At 48.1% G+C, this 26,242-nt stretch overlaps 1 protein-coding gene across 1 annotated transcript in view; it reads left to right on the top strand.

Moving 5' to 3' along the window:
* The window catches only part of RBPMS2 (RNA binding protein, mRNA processing factor 2), a 90,039-nt gene that overhangs the window by 488 nt on the left and 63,309 nt on the right, over positions 1-26,242 (top strand). The window contains exons 2-4 of the mRNA XM_038747326.1: positions 967-973; positions 4,067-4,098; positions 25,633-25,825. Of these exons, the coding sequence (XP_038603254.1) occupies positions 967-973; positions 4,067-4,098; positions 25,633-25,825 (232 nt within the window). The remainder of the gene's footprint in view (positions 1-966; positions 974-4,066; positions 4,099-25,632; positions 25,826-26,242) is intronic.

Here is a 26,242-nt window from a genome sequence, read left to right as displayed (position 1 = left end):
CCTTCTGGCTCCTGGACCCATGATCTATCCACTAGATTGGACTGCTTTTCCAATCTGAAGTATGTATTTAGTGCTTACTGTGCAGAGCACTGTACTAAGTGCTTAGACTTCCCTGCCTATAACCCTTATGCATGCTGTTGCATGTTCTAGACTTTGGGCATGTAACCCTGTGCCACTTGATTAGGGCATCGTCCAAACCATACTGGTGGGAAGACCCCACTCTACTCCCCTTGGTGACCCTTCTGCACTTTTCAGCTTCTGACAACCATTCATTCATTCAATCGTATTTATTGAGCGCCAAGCACTGTACTAAGGTGAAGGTGGGGAGAGTAATCATCTGTCAGATATAATAATAATGATGGCATTTGTCAAGCGCTTACTATGTGCAGAGCACTGTTCTAAGGTGATCAGGTTATTCCACAGGGGGCTCACAGTCTTAATCCCCATTTTACAGACAAGGTAACTGAGGCACAGAGAAATGAAGTGACTTGCCCAAAGTCTCACAGCCTGACAATCAGCAGAGCTGGGATTTGAACCCATGACCTCTGACTCCCAAGCCCGCGCTCCTTCCATTGAGATACGCTGCTGATACGAAGGGGGAGGGAGTTTCAGAGGCAGCACGTGGGTGAGGAGTCGGCAACAAGATAAGTTCGCGATACAGTGAGAAGGTTGGCATTAGGGAAACTTGGGGTGCAGAATGGCAGACCCATAAGGGGTTCCTGGGGGTGTGACTCTTCAAAGTGGGAGCCAGGTAGCCTTCAAAGCCGTTTTGGGGGTCGTGAGAAGCTGGGCAGCATTCATTCAATCGTATTGAACGCTTACTGTGTGCAGAGCACTGTATTACACACTTGGAAAAGATCGATATAACAATAAACAGTGACATTCCCTGCCCACACCGAGCTCACAGTCATGCCCCCCAGGCCTGGGGCCCCCTGAATCCTGCCCTTGAGACCTCTCATCTCCCAGTTAGAGTGTAAGCCCCTCATGGACAGAGACTGTGCCCTTTAGTTGGACTGCACTTCCCACGACCCTAATACAGCGCGCAGCTCCCAAAGGGTGCTCAACAAATGTTACTGCTACTGGTGCTCCTCAACCTAGTGCTCAGATCTGGCCCTGGGCCTTCTCCGCTACGAGGATTCTGCTTTGTCCGGCATGGAAACACAACACGCTTGGTGTCGGTGTCCGGCGAGGCCATGATGCCCTGGTAAATGGCTGGAGGGTGGGTACTGGGAAGACCCAACCCAGAACAGGGCGTCTTGTCTCTGTCCGTATATTCTTCTTGCCGTCGGCTGTGTGACTTTGGGCAGGTCACTTAACTTCCCTTTGCCTCCGTTACCTCATCTGTAAAATGGGGATTAAGACTATGAGCCCGATACGGGACAACCTGATCACCTTGTAACCTCCCCAGTGCTTAGAACAGTGCTTTGCACATAGCGCTTAATAAATGCCGTTATTATTATTATTTCTCCATCTTCCTAACTTCCTTTCCCTCCTCCCTCCTATTCCCATCTGACAGTCTCCCCGCCACACTCCACAACTGCTTTTCCACACACATCCTTCCCGCTGGCTGGATATCTTCTCATATATACACCTGTATATATGTATATATGTTTGTACATATTTATTACTCTATTTTACTTGTACATATTTATTCTATTGACTTTATTTTGTTAATATGTTTTGTCCGCTGTCTCCCCCTTCTAGACTGTGAGCCCGTGGTTGGGTAGGGACCGTCTCTATATGTTGCCGACTTGTACTTCCCAAGCGCTTAGTACAGTGCTCTGCACACAGTAAGCGCTCAATAAATACGATTGAGTGAATGAATCTTGATGCAGATGCAATATTGGGAGAAGCCAGGGCTGTGGGCCAAACTCGGCCGCTCGCCGGCCCTTCCTGCATCGCAAAGGCCTACTCCTCTCCCTTCCGTGGGAGTCAGAGGACCGACTAATAATTGCGGTATTTGTTGACTACTTCCTATGTGCCAGTTACTGTACAAAGCGCTTTGGTGGCTAAAGCCAGTAGGGTTGGACACAGTCCCTGTCCCAGATGGGCTCACAGTCTTCAATCTCCATTTTACAGATGAGGGAACTGAGGCCCAGAGAAGTGAAGCGACTTGCCCGAGGTCACACAGCAGACAAGTGGCGGAGCTGGGATTAGAACCCATCACCCAACTCCCAGGCCCATGCTCTTTCCTGGCACCAAGTAAGCCCTTAGCAAATGCCAAAATATTTATTATGTGCCCAGGGTCGCAGGGGCCGATGATCTGCTGTGTCTGTTTTTTGTTGTACTCTCCCAAGCACATAGTAGTACAACGCTTTGCACACAGGGCTCAGTAAATACAATTGAATAATAATAATAATAATAATAATAATAATAATGGCATTTATTAAGCGCTTACTATGTGCAAAGCACTGTTCTAAGCGCTGGGAAGGTTACAAGGTGATGAGGTTGTCCCACGGGGGGTTCACAGTCTTCATCCCCATTTTAGGCGGAGTCGGTATTAGAACCCACGACCTCTGACTCCCAAGCCCGGGCTCTTTCCACTGAGCCACACTGCTATCCAACTTGGGGCTCACAGTCTTAATCCCCATTTTACAGATGAGGTAACTGAGGTCTAAAGAATTGAAGGAAGCTCACTGTTGGCAGGGAATGTGTCTATTGTCACATTCTACTCTCCTAAGCGCTTTGTACAGTTCTCCACACACAGTAAGTGCTCAGTAATAATAATAATAATAATAATGATGGCATTTATTAAGCGCTTACTATGTGCAAAGCACTGTTCTAAGCACGGGGGGAGGTTGCAAGGTGATCAGGTTGTCCCACGGGGGGCTCACAGTCTTCATCCCCGTTTTACAGATGAGGGAACTGAGGCCCAGAACATTTATTAAGCACTTACTATGTGCAAAGCACTGTTCTTAGCACTGGGGATGTTACAAGGTGATCAGGTTGTCCCACAGGGGGCTCACAGTCTTAATCCCCATTTTACAGATGAGGGAACTGAGGCACAGAGAATCAATCAATCAATCGTATTTATTGAGCGCTTACTGTGTGCACAGCACTGTACTAAGCGCTTGGGAAGCACAAGTTGGCAACATATAGAGACAGTCCCTACCCAACAGTGGGCTCACAGTCTAAAAGGGGGAGACAGAGAACAAAACCAAACATACTAACAGAATAAAATAAATAGAATAGATATGTACAAGTAAAATAAATAGAGTAGTAAATATGTACAAACATATACAGGTGCTGTGGGGAAGGGAAGGAGGTAAGGCGGGGGGATGGAGAGGGGGAGGAGGGGGAGAGGGAAGAGGGGGCTCAGTCTGGGAAGGCCTCCTGGAGGAGGTGAGCTCTCAGTAGAGCCTTGAAGGGAGGAAGAGAGCTAGCTTGGCGGATGGGCAGAGGGAGGGCATTCCAGGCCCGGGGGAGGACGTGGGCCGGGGGTCGACGGCGGGACAGGCGAGAACGAGGCACGGTGAGGAGACACGAGAAAAGTGAAGTGACTTGCCCAAAGTCACACAGCTGACAATCAGCAGAGCTGGGATTTGAACCCATGACCTCTGACTCCAAAGCCCGTTCTCTTTCCACTGAGCCACGCTGCTTCACTGTAATTAGACAGTGAAGCAGCCTCCCCCTTTTAGACTGTGAGCCCACTGTTGGGTAGGGACTGTCTCTATATGTTGCCAATTTGTACTTCCCAAGCGCTTAGTACAGTGCTCTGCACATAGTAAGCGCTCAATAAATACGATTGATGATGATGATGATGATAATTGTACTCTCCCAAGCGCGTAGTACGGTGCTCTGCACACAGTAAGCGCTCAGTCAATACAATTGAATGAATGAATGCTCAGCCCTTGGCCTTTTGACGACCCCCTCAGGGAGCCATGCCCCCACCAAAGCCTGCACCCCTGCTTGCTGCTAGTGGCTGCAGCCCAGCTCTCCCCATTCCTCCCGGGCCTCCCCTCATCCCCCAGGATGTCAGCTCTGGGCTCAGCCTCCTCTCTTCAGGGCAGACACCTCTCTAAATACAGGACCCCTAAGCTGCCCCGTCCCCCTCTGCCCGCCTCAGCTTTCCCCGACCCCCACGACTCCCTGCGGATAGTAGGCATGGGGTGCGGAGGGAGGGGCACGGTTGAATTTCAATTCAATCGTATTTATTGAGCGCTTACTGTGTGCCGAGCACTGTACTAAGCGCTTGGAAAGTACAAGTCAGCAACATGTAGAGACGGCCCCTACCCAACAACGGGCTCACGGTCTAAAAGGGGGGCTCACAGTCTAGAATCCCCACCCTGGCTGGGAGTTGCCTTCTCTCTGCTTCCTTGGCCTTTCAGGCATCCAGCCCAAAAATAAACAGTGGGCCAAGGCCAGATTCCAGCTATTTTCCCCCTTTGTTTGTTTTCTTTCCATTTTCCAGCGCTGAGGACACCAGCTGTAGGGCTATTTTACCTCAGAGGACCATGGGGATCCTGTGTTCTCATTCCCCAAGGCCCCCCTTCCCGGCTCCCTTCCCGCTCTCCTCCTTTAACCCCAGGCAGGGGAGCTAAAAGGCTGTGGAAGAGCCCGAACCATTTTTATTTTCCTCTACTCTCTCGACCCTATTTTCCTGTCCATTCTCCCCAAGGAGTTTGCCCTGAAGCTTTCTCCTCTCCCTCCCCAGGCCCAGGACTATAGTGCTCTGCACACAGTAAGCACTCGGTAAATACGATTGAATGGCTAGACAAGAGAAATGATCTGGGAGCTGAGGCCATCAGCAGAACAAGGCAGGTGGGAGCAAGGGAGTCTGGGAATAAATCTGGAAATCAATCAATCAATCCGTATTTATTGAGCGCTTAACTGTGTGCAGAGCACTGTACTAAGCGCTTGGGAAGTACAAGTTGGCAACATCTAGAGACAGTCCCTACCCAACAGTGGGCTCACAGTCTAGAAGGGGGAGACAGAGAACAAAACCAAACATACTAACAAAATAAAATAAATAGAATAGATATGTACAAGTAAAATAAATAGAGTAATAGTAAAATAAATAAAGAGTAATAATGAATACCCTTGCCAGTTTTATCCTTGTCTGCCTTCTAAACACTTCTTCCTTCTCTCTCTCTCTCTCTCTCTCTCTCTCTCTCTTTCTCTCTCTCTCTCTCTCTCTCTCTCTCTCTCTCTCTCTCTCTCTCTCTCTCTCTCTCTCTCTCTCTCTCTCCCTCTCCCCTCCAGCCCCCCCCCCGCGGCATGGCTCAGTGTCAGTGGAAAGAGCCCGGGGTTTGAGTCAGAGGTCATGGGTTCAAATCCCAGCTCCGCCACTTGTCAGCTGTGTGACTTTGGGCAAGTCACTTAACTTCTCTTTGCCTCAGTTCCCTCATCTGTAAAATGGGGATTAAGACTGTGAACCCCATGCGGGACAACCTGATCACCTTGTAACCTCCCCAGTGCTTAGAACAGTGCTTTGCACATAGTAAGTGCTTAATAAATGCCATTATTATCATTATTTCTCCATCTTCCTAACTTCCTTTCCCTCCTCCCTCCTATTCCCATCTGACAGTCTCCCCGCCACACTCCACAACTGCTTTTCCACACACATCCTTCCTGCTGGCTGAATATCTTCTCATATATACGCCTGTATATATATTTGTACATATTTATTACTCTATTTTACTTGTACATATTTATTCTATTTACTTTATTTTGTTAATATGTCTTGTTTTGTTGTCTGTCTCCCCCTTCTAGACTGTGAGCCCTCTGTTGGGTAGGGACCGTCTCTATATGTTGCCAACTTGTACTTCCCAAGCACTTAGTACAGTGCTCTGCACACAGTAAGCGCTCAATAAATACGATTGAATGAATGAATGAATTCACTTAACCTCTCTAGGCCTCAGTTTACTCATCTCTGAAATGGAGATTAAAATACCTGCTCTTCCTATCTTAGATTGTAACTCCCAGCACTTAGCACATAATAAACACTTAATAAATGTGTTAGCAATCATTGGGATTTACTAAGCATCTGTGTGCAGAATACTGTACTGACTTTAAGGAAAGTTCTTCAGGAGCATGACATGTTCTCTTCCTCCCTTCAAGGCCCTACTGAGAGCTCACCTCCTCCAGGAGGCCTTCCCAGACTGAGCCCCTTCCTTCCTCTCCCCCTCATCCCCCTCTCCATCCCCCTCATCTTACCTCCTTCCCTTCCCCACAGCACCTGTATATATGTATATATGTTTGTACATATTTAATACTCTATTTATTTTACTTGTACATATCTATTCTATTTAATTTATTTTGTTAGTATGTTTGGTTTTGTTCTCTGTCTCCCCCTTTTAGACTGTGAGCCCACTGTTGGGTAGGGACTGTCTCTACATGTTGCCAACTTGTACTTCCCAAGTGCTTAGTCCAGTGCTCTTTACACAGTAAGCGCTCAATAAATACGATTGATTGATTGACTGACTGATGTTCCCTGCCCTCAGGAGGCTCCGCACACAGCCCATGTTCAAATGTCATTAATTGATTGATTAAGGCTTGTTGATTGGAGGCGTGTTTGGGAGTAAAGATAAACCAGAGCTGGCTGGAACAAAAATCACCAGAACATAGAAACAGGCAAGATGTAAATTACAGCAGGAGTGAGTTCCTTGTGTGTAGGGAAGGTCCGGAACAACTCTGTTATACTGTTCTCTCCCAGGTGTTCTGCATACAGTAAGGGCTTAATAAATATCATTGATTGTCTACTGGAAATGTTCTGGCAATTGGGAGAGCTGGTTTCTTACTTTTAGGGTCCTGCATTCTCTCTCCCCTCCCCAGATTCGGGGAGGGGAAGATAACTGAGAGTCATGGGCTGGGCTGGTGTTGGGTTTAGTAAGCAGAGATGCCCTAAGCACTAAACCCTGGTAACTGCAGGCCCTAGAGGGGTCGTGGGCAGGACACCCCAGTGTCCAGTTTCAGGGCTGTGGGATGGCGCAGGGAACCAGTCTGTGGGAGAGACGGTTGGGACCCAGAGTCATTTCAGCATCTATTCGGGAGCCTGGAGTAATAGTAATTGCCCTACTGAGAGCTCACCTCCTCCAGGAGGCCTTCCCAGACTGAGCCCCTTCCTTCCTCTCCCCCTCGTCCCCCTCTCTACCCCCCCAGCTTACCTCCTTCCCTTCCCCACAGCACCTGTATATATGTTTGTACATATTTGTTACTCTATTTATTTATTTATTTATTTTACTTGTACATATCTATTCTATTTATTTTATTTTGTTACTATGTTTGGTTTTGTTCTCTGTCTCCCCCTTTTAGACTGCGAGCCCACTGTTGGGTAGGGACTGTCTCTATATGTTGCCAACTTGTACTTCCCAAGCACTTAGTACAGTGCTCTGCACACAGTAAGCGCTCAATAAATGCGATTGATGATGATGATGATAATTGCGGTATTTGTTAAGCGTTTACTATATTTATTCATTCATTCATTCAATCGTATTTATTGAGCCGCTTACTGTGTGTAGGGCACTGTACTAAGCGCTTGGGAAGTACAAGTCGGCAACATATAGAGACGGTCCCTACCCAACAACGGGCTCATAGTCTAGAAGGGGGAGACAGACAACAAAACAAAACATGTAGACGGGTGTCAAAATCGTCAGAACAAATAGAATTATAACTATATGCACATTAACAAAATAAATAGAATAGTAAACATGTACAAGTAAAATAAATAGAGTAATAAATCGGTACAAATATATACAAGTGCTGTAGGGAGGGGAAGGAGGTAGGGCGGGGGGGATGGGGAGGAGAGGTATTGAATCCCCATTTTACAGATGAGGGAACTGAGACCAAGAGAGGTACAAGTCCCACAGCAGGCAGTTGGCAGAGCCAGAATTAAAATCCAGTTTCTCTGACTCCTGGGCCTAGGCTCTTTCCACTAGGCGACACGGCTATTCCTGGGGTGGGAGGCCTCAGGATGGGCCAGGCCAGAGGACAGCCAGTCAGTCAATCGTACTTATTGAGTGCTAACTGTGTGCAGAGCACTGTATTGTACTAATCGCTTGGGAGAGTATAACATAAAGATACATTCCCTGCCCACAACAAGCTTAGACTCTAAAGGGCGAGACAGAGGCCCTGAACTAAAGTAGCTTGGCTCAGTGGAAAGAGCCCGGGCTTTGGAGTCAGAGGTCATGGGTTCAAATCCTAGCTCCGCCAATTGTCAGCTGTGTGACTTTGGGCAAGTCACAACTTCTCTGTGCCTCAGTTCCCTCATCTGTAAAATGGGGATTAAGATTGCGAGCCCCACGTGGGACAACCTGATCACCCTGTATCCCCCCAGAGCTTAGAACAGTGCTTTGTACATAGTAAGCGCTTAACAAATACCATCATCATTATGATTATTATTATTAAGAGGAAGCATTAATGGAGCCGCTGCCCCTCCGTGTGCCCCAGGGACAACGGCCAAGGTGCCAAGCCTCTTAAGGACAGGAGACCCATCTGACCTCTCTCACATCCCTCTCTCTCTCTGAAAGAGCCTCCCCTCCCTTTCCTTGTGGAGTCTCCCACAGCCCAAGTCTCCAATGACTATTTAAGGCAAGTCTCCTCCAAATTTAAACAACGGGCAGCTCCTCACCTCCCTCAGCCGAGCCAGGCAGGAGAGGTAAACACAGGCCCAGTGAGATGCATAAATCAGGTGTCTGACGGGTGAGGTGGGGGTGGGGTGGACCCCCTTAGCCTTGGGAGACTCTCCGCCTCCCCCCCCCCCCCCCCCCCCCCCCCCCCGCTTCATTCCTCCCTCTGCCCTCCCCCCAAACCAGGCTCTTTCCCGTGTGTCTGTTCTGTCTCCCCTTTAATGGGCTCAGCTCTATCAGCCGCCCTGACCAGGCCTGAGCAGATTCCTTCTAGATGTTATGTGGAGTGCTGAAAAAAATCCTGCCGATGAAGGGAAAAAGAGTTTTGGGCGAGGAGAGTGTTTGTGATGATGCAAGAGTGTGTGTGTATGTGTAGCTGCAGGTGTGAGCCAGCTTGTGCACGTCTAAACGGGAGCCGGGGAGAGAGGGATTGTGTGTCACCGGGAGCAAGTGTCTGTGTGGCCGAGTGTAGACCTCACATTTCTAGACTGTGAGCCTTCTAGACTGTGAGCCCGTTGTTGGGTAGGGACCGTCTCTATCTGTTGCCAACTCGTACTTCCCAAGCGCTTAGTACAGTGCTCTGCACACAGTAAGCGCTCAGTAAATACGATTGAATGAATACACTGGCCCTGGGATGTCCACTTTTACTCCTGCTAGCCCTGCTGCCTGAGCCCCTCTGTCCCTCCTCCCTTCTCCCCACCTGGCCAAGCACCTTTCTACTTTGATCTGAGGAGCCCCAAGACCCTTCCCTGGATCACTGTCTAATCCGAGGATGGTCAAACAGCAGCTCTTCTTCACTTGATGAGCGACTCATGACCAAAGTGAACACAGCCCTGTTCAAATGTCATTAATTGATTGGATAAGGCTTGTTGATTTGAGGCGTGTTTGGGAGTGAAGATAAACCAGAACCGGCTGGAACAAAAATCACCAGAGTGCACATTCCGTCTGAAATGTATTTCCCCGCATCAGTAGTGGTGTGGGGCCACTTTATACTGCTGTTCCAGTCCTTTCGGGCCCCCTTTCCCTGCCCTGGCCCCTACCCGTGATCCAACCCCTGCCCTGCAGCACTTATGTGCATATCTGAAATTTATTCAGATTGATGTCTGTCTCCTCCTCTAGACTGTAAGCTCCTCATGGGCAGGGAAAGTCCCTAACAACCCTGTTGTACTGTATTCTCCCGAGAACTTAGTAATAATAATAATTATGGTACTTAAGTGCCAAGCACCGTTCTAAGAACTACAGTAGATACAAGTTAATCAGGTTGGACACAATCCCTATCCCACATGGGATTTTCAGTCTTAATCCCATTTTTTTAGAGATGAAGTAACTGAGGTCCAGAGAAGTTAAGCGACTTGACCAAGGTCACATAGCAGACATATGGCAGAGCCGGGACTAGAGCCTAAGCCCTTCTGACTCCCAGTCCCGTGCTCTATTCACTAAGCCACGCTGCTTAGTACAGTGCTGTGCACACAGTAATTGCTCAATAGCTATGATTGATCAATTGATCGCCCCAACTGCATCTTGCTCACCACGGACTCCAGCCAGGACGGCCTGCTTTCTGGGGCGTGAGGTCACCCTCGATCTGATCTACAGCTTGCCGGCATACTGTGGCTTTGGTTTGCTGCTTTTCTCTTCAGGTGGTTTGGTCACCCCGGCCAAATCTCTCCCTCTTTCTCTCTTCCACAGAGATGGGATTTTCCTTCCAGGTCTGTCTCCTCTTTTTACCACTTCCTGTACCTCTCTCAGCTTTTTCCTTCCCTCACGTCTCTTCTTTCTTCCTACACCTGCCTCTCCCTCCACGCCCTCCCCCAGAGCTGCGTCCTCCTCTCCCCTACCTCCCCAGCTTCTCCCGTCCCACCACTACAGATCGATAAGGAAATAAGGTAACCTCTTCCAGGCGGCTGCCTCACCTCCCTCAGATCTCCCCGTCTTCTCTTAATCTTCCTACCGCCCCTCTTCCCCGCCTCGAGCCGCCGCGTGTTATCCACATGACTGAGATGCTGTCTCTAGAGTTCAAAAGGATACTGCCCGGTGTCTGTTACAGATCACATTGCATCCTCAGGACCTGGGTATTAGCTCTCCAACCTCTGACCCCCTCCCACATGTTACCCCCCAACCTGGGAGGATGGTTGGATCTGAGGTGGGGGGGGCGGCGCAAGGCTTTGGGCTAGAAGCAGCATGGTGTAGTGAATACAGCACTAGCCTCGGAGTCTGGTCATGGGTTCTAATCCTGGCTCTGCCACTTGTCTGCTGTGTGACCTTGGGCAAATCACTGTACTTCTCTGGGCCTCAGTTACCTCACCTGTAAAATAGGGATTGAGACATGGGACAAGGACTGTGTCCAATCCAATTGGCTTATGTCCACCCCAGCATTTAATACAGTGTCCAGCGCATAGTAAGCCCTTAACAAATACCACAGTTATTATTTTTGGAAAGGGGGAGGGAGGCGGAAGACACAGGAGAGGTGTCCCTTCTAGTCCTTGGACCCTTCTAGTTCCCTTTTTCAGTCCTCAGGCCACTGCTTTGCCTTCTATCTGCCCTCTGCCCTGGGTCAGGGGCGGCCAGGAGGAGTTGGAGGCCTGGCTGATCTGGAAGTGGGGGTCAGAGAGAGAGAGGGAGTTGTGGAGGTGAAGTTCTAGGCCCCCTCTCCAACGGGCTGGGGCTGGGGCAGTCACAGGAGGAGGTGGCTCTGTCCTAATCAATATCACTGAGTGGGAAAGGAGATTGATCACCCTAGAAGGAAGAGAACGTGTGGCTGTGGGGTTCAGGGCCGTCCCGGGCTCAAACCTTGGGACCCCGCCTTCCCAGCGAGCATCAGAGGAAAGCGGCTCTTTGGAAAGACCCAGAGCTTTAGAGTTAGAGGTCACAGGTTCAAATCCCAGCTCCGCCAACTGTCAGCTGTGTGACTTTGGGCAAGTCACTTAACTTCTCTGGGCCTCAGTTGCCTCATCTGTAAAATGGGGATGAAGACTGTGAGCCCCCCGTGGGACAATCTGATCACCTTGTAACCTCCCCAGCACTTAGAACAGTGCTTTGCACGTAGTAAGCGCTTAATAAATGCCATCGTTATTATTTATTATCAGAGCCACTTGGGGCCAGATTGAATGAGCCTCTAGGATGGATGGTTACCAGGAGAGAAGGTTCAGGGAGGGGTTGGCTTGATGGCAAGGGCTCCTTGCCCTCAGGAGCTGATTCCCCAAGCCCCCATCCCTGGGGGAGCCCTCAGAATGTGCAGGAGGTAGAGTCCCTGTCCCATATAATAACAATAATGATGGTATTATTAAGCGCTTACTATGTGCAAAGCACTGTTCTACACGCTGGGGAGGTTACAAGGTGATCAGGTTGTCCCACGGGGGGCTCACAGTCTTAATCCCCATTTTACAGATGAGGGAACTGAGGCACAGAGAAGTTAAGTGACTTGCCCAAAGTCACTATCTACTACACCATGCTGCTTCTCAGTGATGACTCAAGGGAGCAAATCAGGGCCTGGGAATCAGAAGGACCTGGGTTCTAATCCTAGCTCCACCACGTGTCTGCTGTGTGACCTTGGGCAAGTCACTTCACTTCTCTGTGCCTCGGTTACCTCATCTGTAAAATGGGGATAAGAGTGTGAGCTCCATGTGGGACAGGGACTGTGTCCAACGTGATTAACTTGTATCTACCCCAGTGCTTAGAACAGTGTTTGGCATGTAGTAAGTGCTTAACGAGAACCATAATTGTTATTATTAATGGGGAGGCGGCGTAAGGGAGAGAAGGTAAGTGAGGAGGTTGTGGTCAGATAGATTTCAGAGTTGATGAGGGTAGAGATTGTGCAGTAGCTAGAGATCATGAGATCGAGTGTGTGTCCACGTTGTTGAGTGGGTGAGGTGGGATGGAGCAGGAGGTCAGTGAAGTTGAAGAGTGATAGAAGGTGGGCAGCAGAAGGGTCATCAGGAATATCTATGTGGATATTGAAGTCCCCAAGGATCAGTGTAGGTGTGGAGAAAGAGAGAAGGGATGTGAGAAAGGGATCAAAATGGTTAAAGAGCTGGGACATGGGGGGGTCGGTAGATGACAGTTACTAAAATCTGCAATGGGTGGTAGACGTGGATGATATGGACTTCGAAGGAGGAAAAAGAAAGAGATGGCCGAGGTAGAATGGTTCAAAAGCAGCACTGAGGCGTGAGAAGGAAGCCAACACCTCATCCTTTCCTAGTGAGTTTCAGAGAATGGGAGAAGATGAGGCCAGAGGTAGGATATGGGCGAGAAGTCGGCGGTGGGAGAGACAAGATCGAGGTACAGTGAGAAGGTTAACATTAAAGAAGGAAGGAATTGTGCTGGCTGGGTTGGAGTAGGCGAGTAGCAAGTTGAGGTAGGAGGGAGAAAGTTGATTAAGTGCTTTAAAGCCAATGGTGAGCAGTTTTTGTTTGATGCGGAGCTGGATTAGCAACCGCTGGAGTTTCTTGAGGAGTGGGGAAACATGGTCTGAACGTTTTTGAAGGAAAATGATTCAGGCAGCAGAATGGAGTATGGGCGAGAGTTGGGATTAGACCAGTTTTTAGGAGAAAGCAGGGGCTGAGTAGGTGTGACGGCAGACAGCCGTTTTTGGTACTGCCCTGCAACTGGACTGGCCGGACAGGACAGGCCCCTTGAGCAGGGAGGGAGGAAGGAGAGCACAGCAATCTCCTCCCAAATGTCCAGCCTTTCCAAATGAGGATGCTAGCCTGGGATGGGGAGAGGTCACAGGCTCAGAGGCTTCTAGTGCCCCGCTTGCCCACTGCCTTCTGATGTGATCCTTGGCTGGTGACTCACCTGGCCTCAGTGCTGGCCTCAGTATCTCAATTTGTAAAATGGGGGTGGGACTAGAGACAGACCACCCTCAAGCATGGGGAAGCCATTCTGAGGCAGAGCTACACCGTCTGGTGGGCCAAGAGGGGCCAAGGAAAGGGCCTGCCTCCAGGGCCATCTCTCCTCTCTGCCTGGCTGATGGTTTCCGGTCCCCTCCCTCCCCGATCCCCCTTGCCCCCGATGCTGACGGGGTCACTGTGTTTCTGACACTTGATCATCTTTATCTCCCAAAGAATTCCACACTCCTAACTGTTCCAGCAGACTCCTTTGGCATCCCAGCCAAACATACCCCACGGTATTAAACCCTGGACCCCAACCATTTTCCAGACTGACAGCCAGAGTTCAACCTCAGGTGACCCACGAGTTGTTGGTTTTGGGTTTTTTAATGGTATTTTTTTTAGCGCTTACTATGTGCCAAGCACTGTACTAAGTGTTGGGGTAGTTGCAGTGTTATCAGATGGAACACAGTCCCTTTCCCACATGGGGCTCACAGTCTTAATCCCCATTTTACAGTTGAGGGAACTGAGGCCCAGAGAAGTTAAGTGACTTGACTTCAAGTGGCAGAGCCAGAATTAGAACCCAGGTCCTTCTGACTTCCAGTACTCTATCCACTAGGCCATCCTACTACTCATTGTTCTCCCCAGCCCACCCGAAAGGTTTCCTTCCTCAAGGTTCTCAGGAGGAGCAGTTTGGTGGGCCTTGGGGACACCCTGCTTTCTGCAACTCTGAGAGACGATGGAGCAGAAAATGAAGGCACCAGGGACTGACTCTACCGCTCTAGGAAGCTCCTGATTGTAAACTCCTATTGTACTCCCCTGAGTGAGTGCTTACTACATGCTCTGCACACAGTAAGCATTCATTAAATACCACTGCTTGAGTGACTGAGAACAGAGAGAAATCAATCTGAAAAATTGGAAGTAGGATGAGAATGGTAGATGATGAGGTGAATTAGAGGAGGCTGCCCCAGGGGCCAGGAGTTACGGTGCGGGGGTTGGGGGGGGCATGTAATAATAACAATAATAATGATAAAAAATAGTTGTGGTATTTGTTAAGCCCTTGTTGTGTGCCAAGCACTGTACTAAGTGCTGGGGTAGATAAAAGATAACCAGGTCCCACCGGGAGCTCAGGAGGGGAAACAAGTATTGAATCCCCATTTTGCTGATGAGGGAACTGAGGCACAGAAGAAGTGAAATGACACAGCAGGCAGTTGGCAGAGCCAGGATTAGGAGTCAGAAGGACCTAGGTTCTAAACCTAGCTCTGCCACTTGTCTGCTGCGTGACCTTGGGCAAGTCACTTAACTTCTCTGTGCCTCGGTTCCCTCATCTGTAAAAATGCGTATTTTTTTTTAATGGTATTTGTTAAAGGCTTACTATGTGCCGGGCACTCTACTAAGCGTTGGAGTAGATACAAGCTGATCGGGTTGGACACAGTCCCTGTCCCATAGGGGGCACACAGTCTTAACCCCCATTTTACAGATGGGGAAACTGAGGCCCAGAGAAGTGAAGTGATTTGCCCAAGCTCACACAGCAGGCAGGTGTGAACAGAACCCAGGTCTTCCTGACTCCCGAGCCTGTGCTCTTCTCATTCTGCTCTATCGTCGCCCCTACCACTTACATTAAGGCCAGATGGGGGAAAAGTTTGGGATCATCATCATCATCAATCGTATTTATTGAGTGCTTACTGTGTGCAGAGCACTGTACTAAGCGCTTGGGAAGTACAAGTTGGCAACATATAGAGACAGTCCCTACCCAACAGTGGGCTCACAGTCTAAAAGGGGGAGACAGAGAACAAAACCAAACATACTAACAAAATAAAATAAATAGAATAGATATGTACAAGTAAAATAAATAAATAAATAAATAGTAACAACTATGCACATACATATATACATATATGTATATATATGTATGTATATATGCACCTTGTATATGTATATATGTATATGTGTATGTATGTATATGTATGTGTATATGTATGTATATATGTATGTATATGTATGTATAAATGTATGTGTGTGTATATGTATGTATATGTATGTATGTATATATACACATTGTGTATATAAGTATGTATATATGTGTGTATGTATATGTGTATGTGTATGTATGTATATATGTATGTGTGTGTATATATGTATGTGTATGTATATATATGTATATATGTGTACGTGTATGTGTATATATATATATATATATATACAGGATTAATCCCGTGAGCCCCTTATGGGACATAAACTGGATCTAATTGTGTCCAGCTTGATTAGCTTCTATCTACCCCAGCGCTTAGTTCAATGCCTGGCACGTAGTAAGCTCACTGCGGGCAGGGACCGTGTCTACCAACTCTGTTGTACCGTCTTCTCCCAAGCGCTCAGTCCAGTACTCTGCACCCAGTAAGCGCTCCATAAAAACCTATTGCTTGACGGATTGGCTGACTTCTTTCTACGCTTCCTCAGTCCACCTAGAGGAAAACGCACGAGAGGTTCCGGAGGGACATCCATCTGTCCCTTTAAGGCAGTGACAGCGTGGACGTCACGACTGGCTCCCGTAGCCAATGGGACTCCCCAGCGACGGCCCAGGAGGGAAGGCATCTGGATCCTGTCAGGCCCACCCTGTCACCGCGAAGTGCCAGGCGGACCTCCTATCTGTCCGATGGGGGCTGCTCACAGTGAACTTAGGCCGGGGGCCGGCCCGCTGGGCGAGGGGGGCCCGGGACAGGCGCTACCTCCCTCCTGGACGCCCCGTGGGGGACTGGAGAGGAGGAGGGGGAGCTCTGTTATCTGTCCACCTCCCTGGTGCCATCCGGACTCGGGGATGGCCGCGCTCACAGCTTTTGCGGCCCAGGAGACGACCAGCTCCGAGGCAGGGAAACTGGCCGGGGGTCAAGAAATCAGCGCTTCTGTCCGGCCTCAATCAGAGCCGGACCAGATGCTTGGACAATACTGCAACAGCCAGGCTCCTGCTGGCCTCTCTCAGCAGACACACACACACACACACACACAAACACACTATCATCATCAATCGTATTTATTGAGCGCTTACTGTGTGCAGAGCACTGGACTAAGCACTTGGGAAGTACAAGCTGGCAACATAGAGAGACAGTCCCTACCCAACAGTGGGCTCACAGTCTAAAACGGGGAGACGGAGAACAAAACCAAACATACTAACAAAATAAAATAAATAGGATCGATATGTACAAGTAAAATAAGTAGAGTAATAAATATGTACAAACGTATATACATATATACAGGTGCTGTGGGGAAGGGAAGGAGGTAAGATGGGGGGGATGGAGAGGGGGACGAGGGGGAGAGGAAGGAAGGGGCTCAGTCTGGGAAGGCCGCCTGGAGAGGTGAGCTCTCAGTAGGGCCTTGAAGGGAGGAAGAGAGCTAGCTTGGCGGATGGGCAGAGGGAGGGCATTCCAGGCCAGGGGGATGACGTGGGCCGGGGGTCGATGGCGGGACAGGCGAGAACGAGGTACGGTGAGGAGATTAGCGGCAGAGGAGCGGAGGGTGCGGGGTGGGCTGGAGAAGGAGAGAAGGGAGGTGAAGTAGGAGGGGGCGAGGTGATGGACAGCCTTGAAGCCCAGGGTGAGGACCTATCATCTGTATATATGTATACATATGTACATATGTACAGACTGAGCCCCTTCCTTCCTCTCCCCCTCGTCCCCCTCTCCATCCCCCCATCTTACCTCCTTCCCTTCCCCACAGCACCTGTATATATGTATATATGTTTGTACATATTTATTACTCTATTTATTTATTTATTTATTTTACTTGTACATATCTATTCTGTTTATTTTATTTTGTTAGTATGTTTGGTTTTGTTCTCTGTCTCCCCCTTTTAGACTGTGAGCCCACTGTTGGGTAGGGACTGTCTCTATATGTTGCCAATTTGTACTTCCCAAGCGCTTAGTACAGTGCTCTGCACATAGTAAGCGCTCAATAAATACGATTGATGATGACGATTGTTGATGAAGCATCATGGTATAGTCGATAGAACACAGGCCCGGGAGTTGGAAGGTCTTGGGGAGAGAAACAACATATATCCTAGTGGCAAGAGCCCAGGCTTGGGAGTCAGAGGTTGTGGGTTCTAATCCTGGATCCACCATTTTGCTGTGTGATCTTGGGCAAGCCTCTTAACTTCTCTGTGCCTCAGTTCCCTCATTTGTCAAATGGGGATTTAGACTGTGAGCCCTATGTGGGGCAACCTGATTGCTTCGTATCTACACCAGCACTTAGTACAATGCTTGGCACATAGAAAACACTTAACAAATACCAGAATTATTATTATAATTCTAATCCTGGCTCTGCCACTTCTCTGCTGTGTGACCTAGGACAAGTCACAACTTCTCTGTGCCTCAGTTACCTCATTAAGACTGTGAGCCCCACATGGGACAGGAACTGTGTCCAACCCAATTTGCTTGTATCCACCCAAGCACTTAGTACAGTGTCTTGTACATAGTAAGTGCTTAATAAATACCATCATTATTATTCTTATTAGAGGGAGCTAACTGTCGAGATGGTCATCCCCTAATGCCCCAACAGCTCTTTTGCCAAAACCCACCGAAAACATGCGTCATGGCAGAATGCCATTAAAAAACAAAACAAAACAAAAAAACTGAACATAATAATAATGGCATTTATTAAGCACTTACTATGTGCAAAGCACTGTTCTAAGCGCTGGGGAGGTTGCAAGGTGATCAGGTTGCCCCACAGGGGCTCACAGTCTTAATCCCCATGTTACAGATGAGGTAACTGAGGCCCAGAGAAGTTAAGTGACTTGCCCAAAATCACACAGCTGACAATTGGCGGAGCCGGGATTTGAACTCAAGACCTCTGACTCCAAAGCCCGTGCTCTTTCCACTGAGCCACGCTGCTTCTCTGTTCACAAACCCATCCATGGGCCTAGACAACATACAATGCTTTGTACATAGTAAGCGCTTAACAAATGCCATCATTATTATACTCCCAACATGCCTTTTCACATACAATCTTGTACACACACACTCTCATAAACACTCCAATCTTGTACACACACACTCTCATAAACACTCCAGCACATACACTCATAGTTTCTAAAAGGCCTCAGGGTCACCGGCGCTAGTATTCCTATTAGGATTTTCCAAGAAGGCAGAGGATAATTTAAGGGTGACTCCCACGTTTGGAAGTTATCAGCCTCCTTGCTCTGACACTCCTCAAATGCCGAATACACTGGCTGTGTGTAACAGGGTTGGTTCATATCTGTCTGAAAGTAGGCAGCTGTGGATGGTGAGCCCATTGTTGGGCAGGGACCGTCTCTCTATGTTGCCGATTTGTACTTCCCAAGCGCTTAGTACAGTGCTCTGCACGCAGTAAGCGCTCAATAAATGTGATTGAATGAATGGTGAGCCTCTGTGGATCTGTCTGTCTGTCTGTCAGACACTGGATAATTGCATTCGACTCCTGAGCCTCTCTCCCAGACCAGGGCAGATCCCATGAAAGAAGAGGGTCCGGCTGGATCTGGAGAGAGAGGGTATTTATTGAGCGCTTACTCTGGGTAGAGCACTGTACTAAGCACTTGGGAAAGGACAATACAACAGAGTTGGTAGAGACATTCCCTGCCCACAGCCAGCTAATATGCAATACATCATCGGGCATCCTGTGCCTGCTCAATAAAGATGGACTGTGTCGGATCAAACATGTTTTTCCAAAACTTCTAGCGGACAGACCTGAGACAGCATAACCTAAGGGGAAGAGCCGAAGCCTAGGAGTCAGGAGACCTGAGTTCTAATCCCAGCTCTGCCACTGACTTGCTATGTGACCTTGGGTGAGTGACTTAACCTCCTTGTACCTCAATTTCCACTTCTGTAAAATGGGAAAAGGAGCCCCATTCTCCCTTCCTCTCTGGGTGGGACAGGGGTTACGTCTGATCTGATTATTCTCTGACTCGCTCCCTTGGTTCCTCCCCCCTCCCAGCCCCACAGCACTTATGTACATATCTGTAATTTATTTGTTTTAATGTTTGTCTCCCCACCTCTAGACTGTAGGCTTGTTGTGGGCAGGGAATGTGTCTGTTTATTGCTATATTGTCGTCTCCCAAGGGCTTACTACAGTGCTCTGCGCATAGTAAGCGCTCAATAAATATGACTAACTGACTGAATGAATTATTGACTATACTGCTAGGCATACAGTACTTAACATAGTAATTAGCCCAACGCCTAAGAAGGGGCTGGCTCCCTAAAGCCTCCCGTAGGGTATCTTTCCATCTCAGTGAATACTGCCTGTCAATCAAAATAAAAAAGGATTGTGTGTATCAGTGGGCCAATGATAAAACAGATCTAGTCCTGGTCCTCCAGAGATTTGCAATTAATCAATTAATCTATCGTATTTATTGAGCGCTATGTACAGAGCACTGTACTAAGAGCATTTGGGAGAGTAGAATATAAAGGAGTTGGTAGAAAGGTTCCCTGCCCACAGTGAGCTGACAGTCTAGAAAGACTCCAGAATGCCCTGCTGGCCCTCTCTGACCTGTCCTAGCCTGCTTCCCACCAGGGACAGGTGGGCAGGCAGGGTGCGAGGGAGGGCTCAAGCTCTCCATCCCCTCGCCCCCTCCTACTTCACCTCCCTTCTCTCCTTCTTCAGCCCAGCCCGCACCCTCCGCTCCTCTGCCGCCGCTAACCTCCTCACTGTGCTACACTCTCCCCTGTCCCGCCGTCGACCCCTGGCCCAAGTCCTACCTCTGGCCTGGAATGCCCTCCCTCCTCACATCTGCCAAATTAGTCTCTTCCCCCCTCCAAAGCCCTACTGAGAGCTCACCTCTTCCAGGAGGCCTTCCCAGATTGAGCCCCCCTTTTCCTCTGTTCCTCCTCCCCTCCCCATCGCCCCTTCTCCCTCCCTCTGCTCTACCCTCTTCCATGCCCCACAGCACTTGTGTATACTTGTACATATTTATTATTCTATTTATTTTATTAATGATGTATACATAGCTATAATTCTATTTATATTGATGCTATTATTCATTCAATCGTCTTTATTGAGCGCTTACTGTGTGCAGAGCACTGTACTAAGCACTTGGGAGGTTCAGGTTTGGGCCTGTCTACTTGTTCTATTTTGTTGTCTGCCTCTCCCTTCCCTTGTTGGGTAGGGATTGTCTCTGTTGCTGAATTGTATTTTCAATCAATCAGTCAATCGTATTTATTGAGCGCTTACTGTGTGCAGAGCACTGTATTAAGCGCTTGGGAGGTACAAGTTTTGGCAACATATAATGCCTGTCTACTTGTTTTATTTTGTTGCCTGCCTCTCCCTTCTAGACTGTGAGCCCGTTGTTGGGTAGGGATTGTCTCTGTTGCTGAATTGTATTTTCAATCAATCAATCAATCAATCAATCAATCAATCGTATTTATTGAGCGCTTACTGTGTGCAGAGCACTGTACTAAGCGCTTGGGAGGTTCAAGTTTTGGCAACATATAATGCCTGTCTACTTGTTTTATTTTGTTGCCTGCCTCTCCCTTCTAGACTGTGAGCCCATTGTTGGGTAGGGATTGTCTCTGTAGCTGAATTGTATTTTCAATCAATCAGTCAATCGTATTTATTGAGCACTTACTGAGTGCAGAGCACTGTACTAAACGCTTGGGAGGTACAAGTTTTGGCAACATATAGTGCCTGTCTACTTGTTTTATTTTGTTGTCTGCCTCTCCCTTCTAGACTGTGAGCCCGTTGTTGGGTAGGGATTGTCTCTGTTGCTGAATTGTATTTTCAATCAATGTCAATTGTATTTATTGAGCGCTTACTGTGTGCAGAGCACTGTACTAAGCGCTTGGGAGGTTCAAGTTTTGGCAACATATAATGCCTGTCTACTTGTTTTATTTTGTTGCCTGCCTCTCCCTTCTAGACTGTGAGCCCGTTGTTGGGTAGGGATTGTCTCTGTTGCTGAATTGTATTTTCAATCAATCAATCGTATTTATTGAGCACTTACTGTTTGCAGAGCACTGTACTAAGTGCTTGGGAGGTACAAGTTTTGGCAACATATATATATAATGCCTGTCTACTTGTTTTATTTTGTTGCCTGCCTCTCCCTTCTAGACTGTGAGCCCGTTGTTGGGTAGGGATTGTCTCTGTTGCTGAATTGTATTTTCAATCAATCAGTCAATCGTATTTTTGAGCGCTTACTGTGTGCAGAGCACTGTACTAAGCGCTTGGGAGGTTCAAGTTTTGGCAACATATAATGCCTGTCTACTTGTTTTATTTTGTTGTCTGCCTCTCCCTTCTAGACTGTGAGCCCATTGTTGGGTAGGGATTGTCTCTGTTGCTGAATTGTATTTTCAATCAATCAATCAATTGTATTTATTGAGCGCTTACTGTGTGCAGTCTCTTCTTGGCAGAGTGGGAGAGGAGGGTCTAGAAAGAGCTGCCGTGGCTCTAATGCAGGCAAGCAAGAGAATGGTCATGGTACCTTTGGGTGTGACTGGCTGGACACTAAAAAGGCATGACACTAAAGGTAAGGCCAGCTAGAGACACTTGCCTGCCCTGAAGCAGGGAAAATTTGGCCATTCCATACACTATTACATTATAATAACAATAATTCATTCATCCATTCAATCGTATTTATTGAGCGCTTACTGTGTGCAGAGCACTGTACTAAGTGCTTGGGAAGTACAAGTTGGCAACATATAGAGACGGTCCCTACCCAACAGTGGGCTCACAGTCTAGAATGGGGAGACAGACAACAAAACATATTAACAAAATAAATAGAATAAATGTGTACAAGTAAAATAAATAAGTAGCATAATAAATATGCACAAACATATATACATATATACAGGTGCTGTGGAGAGGGGAAGGAGGTAAGGCGGGGGATGGGGAGGGAGAGAAGGGGGAGAAGAAGGAGGGGGCTGGTATCTGATAAATGTTTACTATGTGCCAGGCACTGTACTAAGCGCTGGAGTAGATACAAGATAACCAGGTCGGACAGTCCCCGTCCCCTATAAGGCTCACAGTCTTAATTCCCATTTTACAGTTAAGGAAACTGGGTACATTTTAAATGGTTTTTGTTAAGTGCTTCCTATGTCCCAATCAATCAATCAATCGTATTTATTGAGCGCTTACTGTGTGCAGAGCACTGGACTAAGCGCTTGGGAAGTACAAGTTGGCAACATATAGGGACAGTCCCTACCCAACAGTGGGCTCACAGTCTAGAAGGGGGAGACAGAGAAAAAAACCAAACATACCAACAAAATAAAATTAATAGAATAAATATGTACAAGTGAAATAAATAAATAAATAAATAAATAGAGTAATAAATATAATAATAATGTTGGTATTTGTTAAGCGCTTACTATGTGCCAAGCACTGTTCTAAGCGCTGGGGTAGATACAAGCTAATCAGGTTGTCCCACGTGGGGCTCACAGGCTTAATCCCCATTTTACAGATGAGGGAACTGAGGCCCAGAGAAGTTAAGTGACTTGCCCAAAGTCACACAGCTGACAAGTGGCAGAGCCGGGATTTGAACCCCTGACCTCTGACTCCAAAGCCCATGCTCTTTCCACTGAGCCATGCTGGGTACAAACATATATACATATATACAGGTGCTGTGGGGAAGGGAAGGAGGTAAGATAAGGGGGATGGAGAGGGGGACGAGGGGGAGAAGAAGGAAGGGGCTCAGTCTGGGAAGGCCTCCTGGAGGAGGTGAGCTCTCAGTAGGGCCTTGAAGGGAGGAAGAGAGTCCCAGTCTTTAGTACAGTCCCAGGCACTGTACTAAGCGCTGGGGTAGAAACAAGGTAGTTAGGTTGGACACAGTACATGTCCCACATGAGGCTCACATGCTTGATCCCCATTTTACAGGGAAGTTAATTAATAATAATAATGATGTCATTTATTAAGTGCTTACTATGTGCAAAGCACTGTTCTAAGCGCTGGGGAGGTTACAAGGTGATCAGGTTGTCCCACAGGGGGCTCACAGTCTTAATCCCCATTTTACAGATGAGGTAACTGAGGCACAGAGCATAATAATAACAATAATGTCATTTATTAAGCGCTTACTATGTGCAAAGCACTGTTCTAAGCACTGGGGAAGTTACAAGGTGATCAGTTTGTCCCACAGGGGGCTCACAGTCTTAATCCCCATTTTACAGATGAGGTAACTGAGGCACAGAGCATAATAATAATAATAATAATAATGGCATTTATTAAGCACTTACTATGTGCAAAGCACTGTTCTAAGCACTGGGGAAGTTACAAGGTGATCAGGTTGTCCCACAGGGGGCTCACAGTCTTAATCCCCATTTTACAGATGGTAACTGAGGCACAGAGAAGTGAAGTGATTTGCCCAAAGTCACACAGCTGACAATTGGCGGAGCCGGGATTTGAACACCTGACCTCTGACTCCAAAGCCCGGGCCCTTTCCACTGAGCCACGCTGTTTCCCCAAATGACTTGCCCAACATCACACAGCACACAAGTAGTGGAGCTGAGATCAGAACCCAGAACCTCAGATTCTCAGGCCCTTTCTACTAGGCCACACTGCTTCCAATACATTGTGTTGCGTTCAATCGTATTTCAATCATATTTATTTATTGAACGCTTACTGTGTGCAGAGCACTGTGCTATGGAGGACCTTTGAACCCTCAAACCCAGATTGAATCTTCAGGGTTACCTAGCCCACCCCTTCTTCCCTTGATCCAGCATGGCTCAGTGGAACGAGCATGGGCTTGGGAGTCAGAGGTCATGGGTTCTAATCCTGACTCTGCCACTTAATAATAATAATGGCATTTATTAAGCGCTTACTATGTGCAAAGCACTGTTCTAAGCTCAGGGGAGGTTACAAGGTGATCAGGTTGTCCCACAGGGGGCTCACAGTCTTCATCCCCATTTTACAGATGAGGTAACAGGCACAGAGAAGTGAAGTGACTTGCCCAAAGTCACACAGCTGACAATTGGCGGAGCCGGGATTTGAACCCATGACCTCCGACTCCAAAGCCCGTGCTCTTTTCCACTGAGCCACACTGCTTCTCTGTTGTCAGCTGTGTGACTTTGGGCAAGTCACTTCACTTCTCTGTGCCTCAGTTACCTCATCTGTAAAATGGGGATTATGACTGTGAGCCCCATGTGGGACAGCCTGATTACCGTGTATCCCCCCAGCACTTAGAACAGTGCTTGGCATATAGTAAGCACTTAACAATCAATCAATCATATTTATTGAGTGCTTACTGTGTGCAGAGCACTGTACTAGCGCTTGGGAAGTACAAGTTGGCAACATATAAAGTCCCTACCCGACAGTGGGCTCACAGTCTAAAAGGGGGAGACAGAGAACAAAACCAAACATACTAACAAAATAAAATAAATAGAATAGATATGTACAAGTAAAATAAATAGGGTAATAAATATGTACAAACATATATACATATATAAAGGTGCTGTGGGGAAGGGAAGGAGGTAAGATGGGGGGATGGAGAGGGGGACGAGGGGGAGAGGAAGGAAGGGGCTCAGTCTGGGAAGGCCTCCTGGAGGAGGTAAGCTCTCAGTAGGGCCTTAACAAATGCATTAACAAATGCCATTATTATTATTATTATTATTATTATTATTATTATTATTATCCAGAGCCATGACATCTTGCTAACCTAGGTACCACTCCTATGAGTGAGCCCTAGTCCATTTTGAACTGCCACCTCCTGCTTAGGTCAACCTCAACCATGTGAGCAAGAGCCTCACTGTCCTAAGCGCCTGAAATCCATCCTGGGCTTGGAGCCGGGGAATGATAGCTGGATGGAGAGCAGGGTTCACGCCGTTGGGAAATAGGGAATTGGTAAAATTAGAGGCAGATCTTCCTGAGCTGGGATTCAGGCCCAACTGGGAAGGGGGGGCGGAACTGAGGATTGGCAACCCCTAGCTTCTCACCCCTTCTTACCCACACCCTGGCTAGCTACTTTGGCAAAGTCCCCCCAAATCAGGGGTCCAGTGACACTGGCAGGGGGGAGAGAAAGGCCAGGTAAAAAGCAAGGTTTCAAACTGGCCGTTGTTCCGTGACTTTAAGGATGGGAAATGCCAAGCTGGGTGCATGGGGGAAGGTGGTCTGGCAAACTGGGGTAGCAATCAATCAATCCAATCAATCTCTCTCTCTGTCTCTTAACCCCTTCCGTGGCTCGCACTTCATCCTGTTTCTTTAAAAAAATAAAGAAATAGAAAAAGGCTGCAGTCTTGCTTCCTCTGGGTGATTGGGCGGCGACCCACTTAGCCCCACTTAGCCGAGGGCTGCCCCCTGCCCAGGCCAGAGGCTGGATGCTGGAGGTGGGGGTCTTCCTCAGGGTCGACCTTCCCAGACCCCAGCCGGCAGGGAGGAAACTAAGGCTCCGAGACATAAAGCAGATCCCCTCTCCCCGTCCCGTGGTTTTGGCCGCCGACCATTCCCGGAACCAGCCCCCCGCCATCTGGGGGGATAAGGAGGGAGGAACAGGAACGGGTGTGTGTGTGTCCCCACAGCATTCATTCACTCAATCGTATTTATTGAGCGTGTACTGTGTGCAGAGCACTGTACTAAGCGCTTGGGAAGTACAAGTTGGCAATATAGAGAGACGGTCCCTACCCAACAGCGGGCTCACAGTCTAGAAGGGGGAGACAGACAACAAAACAGAACATATCAACAAAATAAAATAGAATAGTAAATATGTACAAGTAAAATAGAGTAATAAATCTGTACAAACATATATACAGGTGCTGTGGGGAGGGGAAGGAGGTAGGGCAGGGGGGTTGGGGAGGGGGAGAGGAAGGAGGAGGCTCAGTCTGGGAAGGCCTCCTGGAGGAGGTGAGCTCTCAGTAGGGCTTTGAAGGGAGGAAGAGAGCGAGCTTGGCAGATTTGTGGAGGGAGGGCATTCCAGGC

The sequence above is a fragment of the Tachyglossus aculeatus genome, chromosome 5, assembly GCF_015852505.1.
Source record: "Tachyglossus aculeatus isolate mTacAcu1 chromosome 5, mTacAcu1.pri, whole genome shotgun sequence".
NCBI lineage: Eukaryota > Metazoa > Chordata > Mammalia > Monotremata > Tachyglossidae > Tachyglossus > Tachyglossus aculeatus.
The sequence above is the reverse complement of the archived record's forward strand: the minus strand, read 5'-3'. Positions and strand labels throughout refer to the sequence as shown.